Genomic DNA, 17,879 nt, shown 5'->3' with positions numbered 1-17,879 from the left:
TCATCACCAGACACCTCTGCAGCTGAGCATCATGTCTGCTTTGGCCCAGCTGCTTGTCTTCTGCTCTTCCCCAGTAGCGTATTTGACACCTTCTGACCAGGGAGACTCATCTTTTGGTGTCATATCTTTTTGCTTTTTTATACAGTTCATGGGGTTATCATGGCAAGAATACTGGAGTGGTTTGCCATCCCCCCTCCAGTGGACCACGTTTTGGCATTATATATTATTTCATATTATATATGTAATTTCATAGGTAAGGTGAAGAAAAATCATGGTAGACCATTCCTGAAGATAATCCCTCCCCTCTTGATAAAGTTGGAATGGTAATAGTTGAACTTCAGGTAGGCTGAGATTATTAGAGATTAAACTTGTAAGTTGATGTTCAGGGGTATATTGAGGATGAAAATTCCACTCAGTGACAGGAGTGAAAAAATGATTCTGAGTATGTAATAGAGGTTGGAGTCTAGAAATCTGTGGTGGCATCAATCTATATAGCTTTGTGATTTTGCTCTAATACTACTTAGAAATGTAGGCATGAAGAAAGCAGATTGCAACACTGATCTAAGGATTGGGCTTTTTTTGGGGTGGCTGTTTTGGCAATTTGTGGGTAAAAGGAAATGGAGAATGTAGATGAAAGAATAGTTAAGGTAGTTCATATCCATATGTGAGGTTCAGGAAGAAAAACTCTGTATATACCAAATAAGCTAGAAGAAAATTGAGGTTAATGTCTCTTTGAAGAGCAAAAATGAGGTCATGAAATTGGAAGACAGGAAGTTGTGCTCACTGAGTAGGAGAGTTGACATATTTTTATCTAGAACAATTTCAGGTGATTTAGAAGATCCTGCATATGGGTGTTGGAGTAGAATGAGTAAAGGTCCAGGAATTAAGATGCTGTGAATGTTGAAGCTGTATTCTTAATTCTCTATGTATTTTGTATTTCCCAGGAAATTGGCAGAAACTGGGATTGAGAAAAAGACTAAATCAGGTCTCAAGTCTTCAGTGAATGAGGTAGGGATTTTTAGATGATGGCAACACAGCATAGACATAGAAAATGAATACATAATTCCTAGAGCAGCTTAAAATTTTTATTTGAGGGAGAGATTAATGGCAGTGAGAAAAAAAAAATCTAGAAAAAGTCAACCTCTTCTGCTTGCCCAGTAGAACAGTCCTTACATATCAGACAGGGCTGATAGGGAATTGGCACCTGTACAGGGAGAACCAAATTTCAGTTTGGAAACAGAGTTAGTTCTAGAAAAAGCTTAGGCCTGGAGCTGTGGTTCCAGAAGATTAGTGGATTGTGCAGAGAGGGGTCTTAGTGGCAGGAACAGAGGATAAGAGCAGAGATGAGGTTGCTTTTCATTGTTTTGTGATTGAAACTTCGAGGATGAGCAACATGTTTGAGAGTGATCTCACCTGTTTTACTGTTGGCTGGCACACATTGTTGAGGGTACCAGCTGGCTGCTGGCTCTGTCTCAGCAAGGTAGTGTGGGCTGCTGTGAAGTTTGCAGAAGGGTTCATTAGGGCCTTTTCTGAGTAGAGGCTCTCTGGCTCTCATTCGGCTCTCTTAGAATGATTAAGGCAGAGGCAAAGGCTGTGACTCAGATAGCTCTCAACATGAATGAGTGTTGTTTTCGGTGTGGTGGGCTACTGTAGGTACAACATGGAGGCCCATGGTAAAGTGAAAAAGAGGGATCCCTTAATGTAGCTATAGAAGAGTCCAATTGGGTGTCGAAATGAGCCTTCATGAGTGTATATGCATTAAAATTCAATCACTTATTTTTCTGTTCACGCCATAAATATCTTAGAATATGTGTGTCTTGGATACTTTGATGATAAAACAGACAAAAATCTTCACCTTCTTGGAGTGCATTCTTGTGACAAGGTAGAGGCAGATAAACATGAAAAACAAGTGAATTATTTAGTGTGTTATAAGTGCTATGGAAAGAAAAACTGTTTACTAGAGGGAGTATTGGTTGGTTGGTTGATTTAGTCACTAAGTCGTGTCTGACTCTTGTGACCCCATGGTCTATAACCTGCCAGGCTCCTCTGCCCATGGGATTCTCCAGGCAAGAATACTGGAGTGGGTTGCCATTTCCTTCTCCAGAGGGAATATTGGGAAAGGCTGCAATTTAAAATGTAATGATCATGGTAGCTATGATTGAGAAGGTGGCATTTGAGCAAACATTTGAAGAAGAGGGAATGAGCCATTTGACTTCTGGGGGAAGTGTGCCAGGTAGAAGAGATGATTAGTGCAAAGGTTCCAAGGTGAAAGTGTGCTTGGTGTGATTAGGAATAATGAGGAGTCCCATGTGTCTCAAAATGGATTAAACAAGAATTGTAGTAGATGGTGAAGCCAGAGTATTAGAGTAAAAATGTGTAGTAAGAAGGTTTTTATTGGTTATTAAATTCTAGTTTATTATCAGTAATGTAGGTTTTATTGTTAAATATGTAGTTCTAGTTATGTAAGTTTGCCATGTTAAAATGTAATGATTAGTAAAAAAAAAAAAAAAAGGTAACACTGAGAGTTTGAGTCTTAAAATTTATTATCAGTCATTTTGTTTGAGGAATAACTTTTAAGTTCTCTATCCTTAAGGCAGTAGTTTTTAATTCTTTACAGAATGATTTGGAACAAGTACTACGTCAAATTGGTGATAAGGACCAGAAGATCCAGAACCTTGAAGCCTTATTACAGAAGAGCAAAGAAAATATTTCTTTACTAGAAAAGGAGAGAGAAGATCTTTATGCAAAAATTCAGGCTGGTGAGGGAGAGACTGCTGTTCTTAACCAATTACAAGAAAAAAACCATACATTACAAGAACAAGTAAGCTTGTCAAGTGTATTCTGTTTCTAAAATTTACTTTTATCTCTCTAAATCTTACTAAGTGCTTTATCTAAATAATTCTGTTATTTTTAGTACTTTTAAATTTATTTTGTATTTCTGACAAATACTTCTTTTACCTCAGAGGTGGGTTGCTATTGTAGTGAAACTAAGTTAGCATGATTTGATGAGAGAATTCTCAGTTCATGTCCCAGGATATAATTTATTACCTGTGTGACCACGAGCAAATCATTTCACTTTGTTGGCTCCTTTGAAAAGTATAGTTAGCTCATATTGAAAAGTTATTAATAATATGTTATCTCATGGCATTTTGTGATGTTTTGGAAAAAGGTGAGTAACAATATAAACTGAACTACTAATCAAGTGTTAGTTGTTACTGTGTTACTGGTTAATATCTAGGCTTAGTGGTTACCTGTATTTTAGTGATGTATGTTTTTGGAATATATAGCTAATAATAATTTTGGCAACTAGTTGCCTTATTCTAACATCTGTATGTTAGTTTAAATGAAGCTTATAAAATTTAGCTTAATACATTTTCAGACTGTAAAGAATAGCCTCTTACCAAATAGTCACTTTTTGGAAAGAATTGTCCAATAAGGGAATTGTAATTATCTAAATGAGAAAGTATTAAAGAATAAGTCATTTCAGTTTTCTAAATCGAGTATTAGAACACAAGCTTTTTCCTCCAGGTTTCAAAGTTAGCCTTAGTTACCAGTTTAGTTTTTGGTTGAAAGTTTCATACAAATTAACATTGCTTATTATACAAACATGATCAGAAAAGTGTACACAATTTTGAAGAAAGAATAAATAATGTACTTCTGTTTCTGGCCATGTTGGAATAACTGATACCTCTTTAGTCCTCCCACTATAAACAACTGGGAAAGTGGAAAAAACTGTGTAAAACTAGTTTTCAGACATTGTACAACAAATGCACAGGGTTTTCATCCCTGAGAGAAGAGAAGCAAGTGAAGTGAGCCTTTTGACTATTCCAACTTTTGACCTGGAGACAGTTTTCAGACTGGTGCAGGGTGAGGGAATCCAAGGAAAGCACAGTGGTCTCACTGAACTAAAGCATGAGAGATTTGAAATTCAGGGAGATTGAACTCAAATTTGCAGACAGAATGTCAGAGAGGAAGGCACAATGTAGAGATAAAAGTCCAGAAATCTGCAGGGATTTGCTTGAACCTTTAGCTCAATGCTAAGCTTTACACTCTTAAGGAGACATGAGGCCAGACAATGAACAGTTTTTAGGAGCTGCAACTTAAAAATAATCAGAACTCAGAGAGCTTCGGAGAAGGCAATGGCACCCTGCTCCAGCACTCTTGCCAGGAAAATCTCATGGATGGAGGAGACTGGAAGGGTGCAGTTCATGGGGTCGCCAAGAGTAGGATACGACTAAGCGACTTCACTTTCACTTTTCACTTTCATGCATTGGAGTAGGAAATGGCAACCCACTCCAGTGTTCTTGCCTGGAGAATCTCAGGGACGGGGGCGCCTGTGGACTGTCGTCTGTGGGGTCGCAGAGTCAGACACAACTGAAGCGACAGCAGCAGCAGAGAGCTTGGAAACATTCAGGTCTTAACCAGTCAGAAGAAAGACACTTGGGGGCATTCAGTAGAAACACCAGTAATGTCGCACTTTAGAATTAAAGCCGAATTAGCCCTAGATTAAAAGCTAGTGTACATAAGCATGGGAATGAGCCTGAAAAGGATCCAGCTGAACCACAAGTATATTAATTGCCTACTGGAGCAAAATTCGGTATTCTTTGAAAGAAGACAACAAATTTCAGACTTGTCATAACAAATATAAAAAAAAATTACTGGATAACACAAAGTGGAAAACATACAAGCTATAAGTAAGAGAAAAGTGATTCAGTGGAAGTAAAACCTGAAATAGAGGATAGAGTCATCAGATAAGTACTTTAACATGGCTTTTAAAATGTATGGATATAAAGAAAAATAGAAGTGGAAACAAAGAAATAGAACTTTTCAGAGGTTAAAAAATACCTAAAATGAAAATTTCACTGAATGAATATATTAAGTGGAAAAAACAATATCAGTGACCATTAGGACAATGTAATTGAAACTGTCCACAAAGAAGCCCAGAGAGACAAAAAGACTGGGGTGAAAAATGAAGAGTGCCTTAGTGACCTGTAGGATAACAACATGTAGTCTAGGATATATGTATGTTTGTGTGTGTATGGTGTATACATGTGTGTGTATGTGTGTGTGTATAATTTGTGTCAAAGAAAAATGTTTATAGAAATAATGACTGAAAAATTGTAAAGTTGATTAAAAATACGAAAGCACAGATTCAAGAAACTCATGAATTTCAACCAGAGTACTCCAAAGAAACATCAGATGAGTTGGATTTCACCTAAATTAAAAACAGATGCTCTTCAAAAGACACCATTACAAAAATAAAAGCTAAGACACAGACTGGAAGAAAACAGGTGTAGAACATATATCTGACAATTGAGAAACATCCAGAATATATAAAGAACTCTTAATAGTTAGCTCAGTGATTGTCTGGGGCCAGAGATGAGTGGAGGGTATTGAGTGCATGAAGAAGCTTTTGGGGGTAGTCATAAGGTTTTCTTGCTTGTTTGTGGTGATGGTTAAATGAATTTATGTATTGATCTGTAATTGAATTGCGTAAATTATATTTAAATTATAGTTCAGTAGAGTTGGTTTTAAAAATGGTAAGAATCTCTGAATCTGATGTTATGATCCTGAGAGGTTATATTTATTTATTTTTGGAAAAATGTGAATAATTTTTCTTGGAAAAAAAAAGTTGAGATAATCTATCCTAGAGTATTTTAACATTCTTATAGTACTTACATTTGGGTTTCTTCTTCATTCTTGTTATATCATTTGTGACCTTCATAATTAGAGCCTTGCTTGTATGATAGGTAACTCAGCTAACAGAGAAGCTGAAGAATCAGTCAGAAAGCCATAAACAAGCCCAGGAGAATTTGCATGACCAGGTGCAGGAGCAGAAGGCACATCTTAGAGCTGCACAAGACCGTGTCCTTTCCCTAGAATCCAGCATCAGTGAATTAAATAGTCAGTTAAATGAAAGCAAGGAGAAGGTTTCCCAGCTTGATATACAGGTAATATTGCATTGTGCAACTTGTTTGTATGAATAAAACACCAGTTGTAAGCTATCACATTTAAATTGTTTTTCTCTCTGCCTCTCCATCCCCTGCCTTACTTATTAACTGAAAAAATAGAAATAGGAATTAAAGTTGTATGTGGACAGTTTGTTGAGCTTTCCTGTTTGCCTTTCTCCCTACGAGTTTTTTACTTTTCTCTTTTTCCATGAGGCCCTTACTACTGTTTTTGAAGTTCAAAGTAGTTTGTTATTATACCATTAGATTTCTGATGATGTTTGAATTTATTTTGACTTTGATTTTTAAATTTTACTTTAAATGTTTGATTTAATTTTAAAAAAAAACACTCAAAACTTTAGGGGATTCCCTCGTGGTCCAGTGGTTAGGACTTGGTGCTTTCACTGTTGAGGCCCAGATTCAATCCCTGGTTGGGAAACTAAAATCCCTCAAGCTGCATGTGCAGCCAAAAAATATATAGTACAATTATGTATTTTAATATGTTTTCTTTCAGAGGCCAACATGGAAGCCTTGCTCAGTGAGTCAGTCACGGGGTGGGAATTAAGATATATTTCTTTCTCCATACTCATCATTGTGTTTTTATTCCAGACTACAGTAGAGAAAGTTTTAGAAACATTTCTAAGCCTTAATTTTCTTTATTTTAGGAGAATAATTCCATTAAGACCAGAAATAATACAATAACAAGTATAAGAATTTGGAAAAAAGAGGATACACCTTTATTTTTAAAACTTATTAGATGAGTTACAGATAATTCAATATGTGGATGTCCAATTTAAGAGAGAAAGTGTTTTGGTGTTCTATAGGAACATTTTTTACATTGGAGAAGGCAATGGCAACCAACTCCAGTACTCTTGCCTGGAGAATCCTATGGACGGAGGAGCATGGTAGGCTTCAGTCCATGGGGTTGCTAAGAGTCGGACACGACTGAGCAACTTCACTTTTCACTTTCATGCACTGGAGAAGGAAATGGCAACCCACTCTAGTGTTCTTGCCTGGAGAATCCCAGGGACAGAGGAGCCTGTTGGGTGCCGTCTATGGGGTCACACTGAGTCGGGCATGACTGATGTGACTTAGCAGCCGCAGCAGAACATTATTAGGAGTATTCTCCCCTATTTATTCCTGTTTGAGGGATTATCACGTACTTATTTTTTAATGTCTAAATTTTTGTTTTCTGCTGAAAGATTTCATTTTTAAAATTAATGAGAAAAGTATTTTACACTCATCAAGCGGAAACCAAGAACTAAATACAAATTAAATGAGTTGTAAATTTTGTTACAGGTTAAAGCCAAAACTGAATTATTGCTATCAGCAGAAGCAGCAAAAACTGCTCAAAGAGCAGATCTTCAGAATCATCTGGACACAGCCCAAAATGCATTACAAGATAAACAGCAGGTAGGACAACTTGATGCAGTTTCCTATCATAAACTAATGTTTTGGTAGATAAATTAACTGGAAAAATATGTGAAAATTATACTTTAATATAATATTGTGATTGACTTGCTTATTCTCCTTAATTTCTCCTTGAGTTCAGAACCAGTGAGTGGAATATGCAGGAGTTAGACAGATGGAGATAAAATATAATCTTTGGGAATTCCCTGGCAGTGAGTGGTTAAGACTTGGTGCTTTCGTTATGGTGGCCCGGGTTCAGTCCCTGCTTGGGGAACTCATAATCCTGCAAACTATGAGGTGCAGCCAAAAAAAGAGAAGTATGTTATTTATGTTCTTGATAAAGTTCAACTTGTGCAGTTGTGGTTGAGCTTCTTAATACTGTCTTTCTCCCATAATAGAGACCTTGGTGTGATGAAATATTTACTCCTAATTTTTGAATTGTTTCTTCATCCTATTAAGTGGCAATGACTGGGAAAGAGAGACTTCACACCTGTTTTAAGTGGACAGTCAGGCGGTGACCCAGGTATACTTGCCTCTTGGCAGGAAAAGAGCAGCATGTATTCCATTTCAATTATAAGAGTTACTACTCTTTTCCTGGGGGTAGGAGTAAAAGTGGGGCTAGGAAGAATACCAGTTACTCTTCTCAACACTTCTGATAGGAAAAAGCTTCCTACTTCAGAATCCAAAGTTAAAATGCTGGTAGAGTTTTCTTACCTTTGACCAGGTAGGAATTTTAAAAATTTACTTTTTACTTGAGAAGCAATACTGGTTGTTGATCCAAAAAGTTTTATTAATAATATAGTAGTATATATCAAGTTAATAAAACCTTTCTCTATATTTACCTTTAACTGCAATCCATTTTTCTCCTTACATGGAAATTTTGCTTTTAAGTTTGGTATATATCCTTCCAGACTTCTGTAAACATTGAAGAAAAAATATGTGTGTGTATGTGTGTACACATACAGGTCTTTTTGTTTTATACAGATGGTATCACTATGTATGTTGTTCTACAACTAGGTTTTTACTTTACATTATTGCTAAACACATCTATAATGTATTCTCTAAGTACTAGGTCAGTGCCAGAAAGTATAATGGAAAAAGTATGTATAAGAGTAACCACATAAAAGTTGAAATTTTTATTTGCCCAAAATATTACTAGCAAAATTCTAAAGTAAGTAGCAAAATAATAGAACATTTTCTGAAATATGTCTGATGAAAGATTGATATTTTTGTTTAAAACATTTTTACATAAGAAATAAATGAATCTACCAAAAGAAGTAAAAGATCAAAACTATATTAGGAAATCTTCATATTCATTAAGAATTAATTGCAAATTAAGACAGTAATATACCCTTATTAAGATAAAATGTCTGGGTGCATGTGTTTAACACTGGAAAGGCTAGAGATGGTATAGAAGAACAAGTCACTTCCACACGTTGCTTGCAGTTCAACCTTTTGATGGTAATAGGGAAAGCTGGTAGGCAGTATATTTAAGACCTTTAAGATTTTTCATATTCTTAATCTCACTTTTAGTCCTTTACCCTAGGGAAATAATCATAGTTTTAAGGATGATGTTTGCATATCTGTTGGAAAGGTTTATAGCAATCCAAGAATACAGCCGAGGGTATTTGGCTAAATAATGATCTATATGAATACAATAGAAATTTATGCAGTCATATATAATGATAGTTTGGAAGATAATGTCACAGTTTTATGATGCTTTATTATAAAACAAAGGAAGTTACAGTAACACTGTATGTAAACTGATATCCTTTATCTGAAAAATAGAAATAAAGAAATAGAACCTAACATACAGAAAAGTCTAGAAGGAAAGTTATCAAAACATTAATAGTATCTATGGGCAGTGGATTTCCTAATAATCTTTATTTTTTTTTGCTCTGCAATTAGATATTCCAAATCAATTGAACAAGTATTATAATGTAATCAATGTAATTAAAAATATTATAAAAAATGGTATCTTGAACATTGAAAATATTTATAGTATAAAAGAGTTACTTTGTTATTAGCCTACTTAATATCCTGTTGTATCTTTTGGCTTCTAAAATAAGTCTTCCTGGAAAAAGTTATTGAGCTATTATGTGTATAAACATAGTATCTCAGAGTGTGTACAACTTCAGTTCAGGTCCTTTATGTTGATGGGTAAATGTAATCTCATATATATTATTAGGCTTATTTATGGTCTTTCTCAAAATACTTTATTAAAGAGTTTTTTGCTTTACTTTGAGCAAACATTTGGGCACTACAGCAAAGCAAACCTTTTAATTGTACTTTCTGTAGGAGTTAAATAAGATCACTACTCAGTTGGATCAGGTCACTGCAAAGTTGCAGGAGAAGCAAGAGCATTGCAGTCAGCTGGAGAGTCATCTTAAAGCATGTAAAGAGAAGAATCTGTCTTTAGAACAGAAAACTGAAGAATTGGAAGGTCAAATCAAGGTTTGTATGAAAAACTAGCCATACTTTCTATTGCTAGAGCAATGGAAGTCGAGGATCTAGAAGGAATCCAAGGTTTTAAATCTGCAGGTGAAGGTCAGGTTGTGATTTAGAAATTATTTGTGATTTTTCATGTCTAAATTTTGAATTCCACCTTTACTTTTAATTTCTTCACTAATGGATGGCTTTGCAAATAGCAGTTACATTTATACCCTTTGGATTTTATTTCTGATTAATGTTATTAAAATTTTCACTATGGTAAACTGTTTTTCTTTAACTCAACTTCAAGTGAAAGTGTTGATTTATATTAAAGAAATTAAATAACTACATATATTAGAGAAGGATTTGACCTGAGTCCTTTGCTCTTAGAATGAGAACTACTATAAGTTAAACAAACTTCTCAAGTTACTGTATGTGAAATTTACACCATCACAGTCAGATGAAGCACTTCTGTACAGCACTTCTGTTGTAGAATCATGGGCTGTGTGTATGTATACATGTGCATAGAAGAAGAAAATTACATTTACAGTTCTATTTATGGGTTCCCTTTTCTTTATGGTCAGTAATAATAGTATGACAAATTACATGGTGTAATGGTTGAAAAGAACAGAAAGATTTTTTGTGTCTGTTTTTAGTTGAAGGGCATGTAATGAGAATTCTGTTTGAGTATCTTTGTTGTTGTCGTTTAGTCACTAAGACATGTCCCAACTCTCTGCAACCCCAGGGACTGCAACACACCTGGCTCCTCTGTCCTTCACTTATCTCCTGGAGTTTGCTCAAATTGATATCCGGTGCTATCTATCCATCTCATCCTCTGCCGCCCCTTCTCCTTTTGCCTACAGTCTTTCCCAGCATTAGGGTCTTTTCCAGTGAGTCAGCTTTACATATCAGGTGGCTAAAGTATTGGAACTTCAGCTTCAGTCCTTCCAATGAATATTCAGGGTTGATTTACTTTAGGATTGCCTGGTTTGATATCCTTGCCGTCCAAGGGACTCTGAAGAGTCTTCTCTAGCACCATAATTTGAAAGCATCAATTCTCTGGCACTCAGCCTTCTTCATCATCCAGCTTTTCACATACATATGTGACTGCTGGAAAAACCATAGCTTTGACTATATGGACCTTTGTCGGCAAAGTGATTTCTCTGCTTTTTACACTGTCTAGGTTTGTATAGCTTTCCTTCCAACGAGCAAGCATCTTTGAATTTCATGGCTGCAGTCATTGTTTGTAGTGATTTTGGAGCCCAAGAAAATAAAATCTATCACTGCTTCCACTTTTTCCCCTTCTATTTGCCATGCAGTGATGGAACTAGATGCCATGATCTTGGTTTTCTGAATGTTGAGTTTTAAGCCAGCTTTTTCACTCTCCTCTTTCACCCCATCAAGAGGCTCTTTAGTTCCTCTTCACTTTCTGCCATTAGAGTGGTATCATCTGCATATCTGTGGTTGTTGATATTTCTTTTGGCAATCTTGATTCCAGCTTGTGATTCATCCATCCTGGCATTTTTTATGATGTGCTCTCCATATACGTTAAACAAACAGGGTGACAGCATACAGCCTTGTATACTCCTTTCCCAATTTTGAACCGTCAGTTGTTCCACGTAAGGTTCCTACTGTTGCTTCTTGACCTACTTACAGGTTTCTCAGGAGATAGGTTAGGTGGTCTGGTATTCTGATCTCTTCAAGAATTTTCCACAGTTGTGGTCCACACAAAGGTTTTAGCATAGTCAGTGAAGCAGTAATAATGTTTTTCTGGAACTCCTCCCTTGCTTTCTCTAAGATCCAACAAATGTTGGCAATTTGATGACTGGTTCCTTTGCCTTTTCTAAACCCAGGTTGAATATCTGGAAGTTCTTGTTTCATGAACTACTGAAGCCTAGCTTGAAGGATTTTGAGCATAACCTTCCTAGCATGTGAATGAGCACAATTATATGGCAGTTTGAACATTCTTTGGCATTGCCCTTCTCTGGGATTGGGATGAAAACTGACCTTTTGCAGTCCTGGACCTTTGGACTTATGGACTACAGACCTTTGTCAGCAAAGTGATGTCTCTGTTTTTTAATATGGTGTCTAGGTTTGTCATAGCTTTCCTTCTAAGGGGCAAGCATCTTTGAATTTCGTGTCTGCAGTCACTGTCCATAGTGATTTTGGAGCCCAGGAAAATAAAGTCTGTCTCTGTTTCCACTTTTTCCCCTTCTGTTTGCATGAAGTGATTGATTGGATGCCATGATCTTCATTTTTTGAATGTTGAGTTTTAAGCCAGCTTTTTCACTCTTCTCTTTTACCTCATCAAGAGGCTATTTAGTTCCTCTTCACTTTCTGCAATTAGTGATACCATCCTCATATCTGAGGTTGTTGATATTTCTCCCAGCAATCTTGATTGCAGCTTGTGATTCATCCAGCCTGGCATTTTGTATGATGTATTCTGCAAATAAGTTAAATAAACAGAGTGACAATATACAACCTATGGTACTCCTTTCCCAGTTATAGTTATTAAGAAAATGCATTGCTTATAGACATTCAAACTATATATTCAACAATTTGATTTTGTAAATTTATAAAAATACAGTTATATGTATATATATGAGATAGAAGCCACACTGTGAAGAATAACAATCTCTAAACAAAGAGGTTATAGATGCCAAATCCGAGCTTAATTGGCTTTATATTTACGGTCAAGAGGTATTAATGAGAAGGATGACATGACAACTCCATTTTAGTTTTGAATATTTATAGTTATATCAGTGTTGTTAACTGAATATAAAAGATTATAAAGTTTAATTGGACCTTTGTTTTTTCATACTTGAGTTAATAACTTATTCAAGTAATAAATATAATTAAGTTTATTCTCTTATTCAGTTCATTTTAAAAGTTAAAACTTAGGTGACTGTCTCTCATACATAAAGTCTGCTACTAGATCTTCTGAAAGATTTCAAGGTAAATGGCTCCTTTATTCAACAATGAGTTTAGAATGTGTTTTTTGTTATTAACACAAGTATCTTTGTTTGTTAACATTAGTTTGAGTATAAACTAATGTTGTAATGTTTAATAGATAATTGTTGACATTAAAATGGTTTTCTATTTCTGACATAGAAACTAGAAGCTGATATGCTTGAAGTTAAAGCAAGCAAGGAGCAAGCTTTGCAGGGTCTACAACAACAGAGACAGCTGAACACAGATTTAGAGCTTCGAGCCACAGAATTGAGTAAACAACTTGAAATGGAGAAAGAAACGTAAGCTAAACTACTTATGGGAGAGGATTATAAACTAAGTATTAAAATTTTCACAAGATTTCAATTTTTCTATTGCAGTGTTAAAGATTTACCTTGTAAATTGCTGATATTAATGTGAATGAAAAATAAAGCCATCACAATTTGGTTTATTTAGCCATCCTATTTGGATGGCTTGTATCCAGTCACATTTCAGTAGTGTCTTTACTTTCATTTGTCTTTAAAGGCCAAATATGGAGTTGACAGACTAGATCTCTGTCAAGAGGGTGAGGGTTTTTGACTGTCAGTAGTAAAGATGGAGGTTGATAGCCTGGGAAAGGTGCCTTTCAGGGAAATGAAATTAAAATCCATCAAAGTTGATGATAATTAAGTTGTTTTGCACCTTCATGGTTTCATCTTTATTTTGGGAGTGGTGACAACACATTTTTATTTTCATGTCTAGTAAATTGGGTCCTGATACTGTGAATGTCCAGATGCATTTTGTGCCTCAAATGGCATTTCTTGTGACTTGTAACGTATGTAATTTCCAGTGCCTAAGTATTTGGGAGTACATCTGATGCTTTTTTTTTTTTAATAATTTTATTTTATTCATTTATTTTGGCTCTGTTGGGTGTTCATTGCTGCATGGGCTTTCTCTAGCTGTGGCGAGCGGCAAGCGGGAGTTACTCTCTAGCTGCAGTACTCGAGTTTCTAATTGCGGTGGCTTGTCTTGTTGCGGAGCACGGACTGTAGGCTGCACGCAGGTTTGTTAGTTGGCGGTTGCAGCTCCTGGGCTCTGGAGCACTGGCACAACATTTGTGGCACACAGGCTTAGTTGCTCAGGGGCACGTGGGATCTTCCTGGATCAAGAATCGAGCAGGCGGATTCTTTTACCACTGAGCTACCACGGAAGCCACATCTGATCCTTTATATCACCTACTAAGTGATTCGTCACCTCTAAAAACCAGTCATATGACTGTAAAGATGACCTTTGAGGTAGTGGTACTTGTTCTCTTTTCTGAGGCCCCTTTGGGCCCAGTAGTTCTTTACAGTGGGAACTTTCCATTTCTAGTAAGGATTTTTTTTTTTTTTAAATTTTGCCTTTACCTTTTATGCAGACATCTTTTATATGGGGTCCTGCACTTTTAGAGTACTAAGAAAGGAGGACTGGGCAAACATATCTGAGGTTTGACTACACCCCACCCCTGGTCACGGGACTCAGCCCAAATAATGGGGTACAGGGCTCCCCTTTCCCAAGGACCACCTCTACTGCATGCAGCTCTTTCTCTCCAGTTTCCATCTTATATTTTCATTACTCTGCAGTTTGTGTTTTCAAATATCCTTTGTGATTTTTTTTTTTTTTAAATCTGTGGGTTACTTAGAAGTATACTGTTTACTTTTCAACTATTCAGGGTTTTTCTAGATACTGGTTTCTAATTTAATTCCATTGTGGTTATAGAACATACTCAGTAAAATTCTGACATTTCAAACTCTCTTATTTATGGCACAGTGTATGGTTTATCTTGGTTAAGTTTCCTTGTGCACATCTGTGTTTTGTTGGGTAAAGTGTTCTGTAAATATCAGTTAGGTTAAGGTGGTTGATATTGTTCTGATCCTCTGTATCTGTGCCATTGTTTTCTCTGGTTGTTTCTATCAGTTTTTGAGAAAGGAGTGTTAAGATTTCTCAGGTTATAGATTAATTTATTACTTCCTTTAGTGACCTTTTAAAAAAATAAACTAAGTTTTACCATCACTATGCAAACCTTTATTTCTTTAGGCCTTCTTTGATTCACAGTCTTATGATTTTATAATAATTATTTACAGGAAAGTTAAGTAGCATAGTGAATATATCAAGTTCCAATTTTAGGCTTGTTTGACAGGGATTTTAACTATATTAAAATGGTCAAGTAATATTCATACAACAGCTTTTCTGTCTAGACCTTTAAATATCAGTGAGGTACAGGATCCTGTGAATGTACTTCATATGTTTTAGCTACTTTTTTTGAAAGTAAAAGTAAGTTTCTGGGGCTAAAAGTTAGAAAATTTCAAGGTATATATGCAGTTTTGATATTAATACCCAACTTCAATTATGTGGCTGGTACATCTTTTAATAACCTTTCCTTAATATATTGAATTTATAATAAAGTACATTGGAAATAGTATACATTCTAGAAATATTACTTTGTACCTGGTTTTATTTTCATTTTAAAAAATGATTAATCTCTAATGTGTGCTTTTCTTTTGCTATATAATATGCATAATTTTATTCATTTTATGAAAACAAAGTCTTTAACTTTCTTAAGCAATATCTTCATTTCTTTATTTTTTTTAGTTTTTTTAAAAACTTTTTATTTTATATTGGGGTATAGCTGGATTAACAAAAAAATGTGAAGGGACTCAGCTATACATATACATGTATCCATTCCCCCCATTTCCTCATTCTTACAACTTTTCTGTTTTATAAAAAATTGAAGTATAGTAGTGTCATGTTAGTTTCAGGTTCTTGAAACTTCTTTTAATTCATTCAGGTGTAGAAAATTTATGTTAGAGGACAAATGATAAGTCTCTTAACATAATCTGCTAGGCTCTAGGATTAAAGTAAATCTTTTGTCTTTCATCCATGTTTGCTTAAACTTGTTATCATTTGTTCCCTAAAATAATTTTTCTACACCTGAATGAATTAAGAAATTTTAAGAATCTGAAACTAACATGATACTATAAATCAACTATACTTCAATTTTTAAAAAAACGGAAAAGTTGAGGAAATGGGTTAGAAAGATTTTCCTGATTGAGCTTCCCTGGAGGCTCAGACAGTAAAAAAATCTGCCTGCAATACAGGAGACCTAAATTCGATCCCTGGGTCAGGAAGATCCCCTGGAGAAGGAAATGGCAACCTATTCCAGAATTCTTGTCTGGCAAATCCTATGGACAGAGGAGCCTGGCAGGCTACAGTCCATGGGGTTGCAAGGACTCAGACAGAACTGAGTGACTGACACTTTTCATTTTTCCTGGTTATCTTATGTGTTTTGAAGTTTAGGACCTGTCAAACACCCAATGTGTTTTATTTTTCAAGTAAAGAGGCAAATTTCTTTGTCCTTGGGGGCAACATAATAAATCAGTTCTTTAGGATACATGGAACAGTATTTCCGGCTGTCAAAGACTAGATGGTTTGCTGTATGCCCAGATTTCTTTGGGGATACACTGTGGTTAGATAAGACTGGATTAAGTCATGGGTTTGGATGGTCTTGGCTTTACCACTAATTTATTTGACTTGAAGAAAACCATCCTCATCTCTTAAATGACCAGATCAGATGTTCTAAGGCATTTTTTGTTTGTGTGGCTTTATGACATTAAATTATTAGTTTTACTTCTTAACTACAGAAGAAAGTTTTAAAACTCAATTTATTAATGTGAATGGTAGATTAGAAATGACAAATTATGCATTATTAAAGAAATTGTTTCTTAAATATTTAGAGTATATAATACAAAGTTGGATCTACAGAAGAAATCTGAAGCGCTTGAAAATACTAAGCAAATGCTTACCAAGCAAGAAGAAGAAAAAACAATCCTTAAACAAGAAATTGAAAATTTAAATCAAGATGCAAAGATGCAGCACAAGGAACTGAATGACAGGATTCAAACAGCCGTAACAGAACTACAAAAAGTGAAGATGGAGAAAGAATCTCTAGTAGCAGAGCTTTCTGCAACAAAAGAGAAATTATCAAAAGTTTCTGATTCTTTGAAGAACTCCAAAAGTGAATTTGAAAAAGAAAATCAGAAGGGAAAAGCTGTTATATTAGATTTGGTTAGTTGTTTATGTTTATTTTCTTAGGTAGAAATGATTTTTATTTAAAACATGCTGCCTTTTCTGCTTAATTCACTGTTGATTTGTCACCTTGCGTTTAAATGATCTTAAGTGTTGTTATGAGAAAAGGAGTGGAGATTACTTAACCTGAGAAAAAGATATTGGTGCTTGTGTGTTTAATTTTCCAGTGGCCCAGAAAGTTTTCAGCTGAATCTAAATTCTTTCTCTGTTGAGGACCCGAAGCTAGATTTGGGGAGGACTGCAGCACGTTTGTCCTTTGGGACACGTCTGCAGAGAATATAGCTACTAATTGAAATGTTTTTCACTTGACTGTAAAAAAGAAAGAAGACCAGAAAGATCTTAATGACTTCTACCTCTGGTGCTATAAACTTTCTGATTCTTTATTCAGTTTTCTAAAACTCTAGATAATACCATGTCTTAGAGATATTGTAAACAATATTTAAACTATAGAGAAAAATATCTTGAGTCTCAGGAAATACTTATAGGGCAATGTATCTTCAGAAATATTTTAACCCCGAATAACATGGAATAACAGCAAAAGTAAAATTCTTTTGTTCTTAGTATGAAAGTCAGTGAAAGTGTTGAGGAGCATAAAAAGCATGATTTTCATATGTTACTTTTATGTTCTGTTTGGAAAAAATATCTGTATATCTTCCCTCTTAAGTTATATGGGATTATTTTATTGTTTCCATACTTTAAAAAATTTCCCTCCATTTTTTTGAAGCCCATTATTCTACTTTTAAAATAGCATAAGTTAGTTAATTGTGTAACATAAAAATGTGGTTTCCAAAAGTATTCTAAAATCTTGTCTAAATATTATTGAAAGTATTTATTGTGACTATTGGTTGATGATAGAAACTCTTAGCCTCTCTCCCCATTTACTGCTATAATATTTGCCTGTTTTTATTACTGACATGAATGATTCTATCCCATCTTAAATCACCAGTGATTCTAGTTTATTTCCTTTTGTGGATCTTACTAAGCTTATAAACCTAAATTCTTAAATTTACTACAAATATTTTCTGCATAATGTAGTTT

General features: G+C 35.1%; 1 protein-coding gene across 1 annotated transcript in view; it reads left to right on the top strand.

Annotated features, from left to right (window-relative positions):
• Positions 1 to 17,879, top strand: part of EEA1 (early endosome antigen 1) — an 86,211-nt gene that overhangs the window by 51,477 nt on the left and 16,855 nt on the right. The window contains exons 13-18 of the mRNA XM_068971410.1: positions 2,618 to 2,821; positions 5,751 to 5,951; positions 7,248 to 7,361; positions 9,657 to 9,812; positions 12,900 to 13,039; positions 16,490 to 16,820. Of these exons, the coding sequence (XP_068827511.1) occupies positions 2,618 to 2,821; positions 5,751 to 5,951; positions 7,248 to 7,361; positions 9,657 to 9,812; positions 12,900 to 13,039; positions 16,490 to 16,820 (1,146 nt within the window). The remainder of the gene's footprint in view (positions 1 to 2,617; positions 2,822 to 5,750; positions 5,952 to 7,247; positions 7,362 to 9,656; positions 9,813 to 12,899; positions 13,040 to 16,489; positions 16,821 to 17,879) is intronic.

The sequence above is a fragment of the Capricornis sumatraensis genome, chromosome 4 (genome assembly GCF_032405125.1).
Source record: "Capricornis sumatraensis isolate serow.1 chromosome 4, serow.2, whole genome shotgun sequence".
Lineage (NCBI taxonomy): Eukaryota > Metazoa > Chordata > Mammalia > Artiodactyla > Bovidae > Capricornis > Capricornis sumatraensis.
The sequence above is the reverse complement of the archived record's forward strand: the minus strand, read 5'-3'. Positions and strand labels throughout refer to the sequence as shown.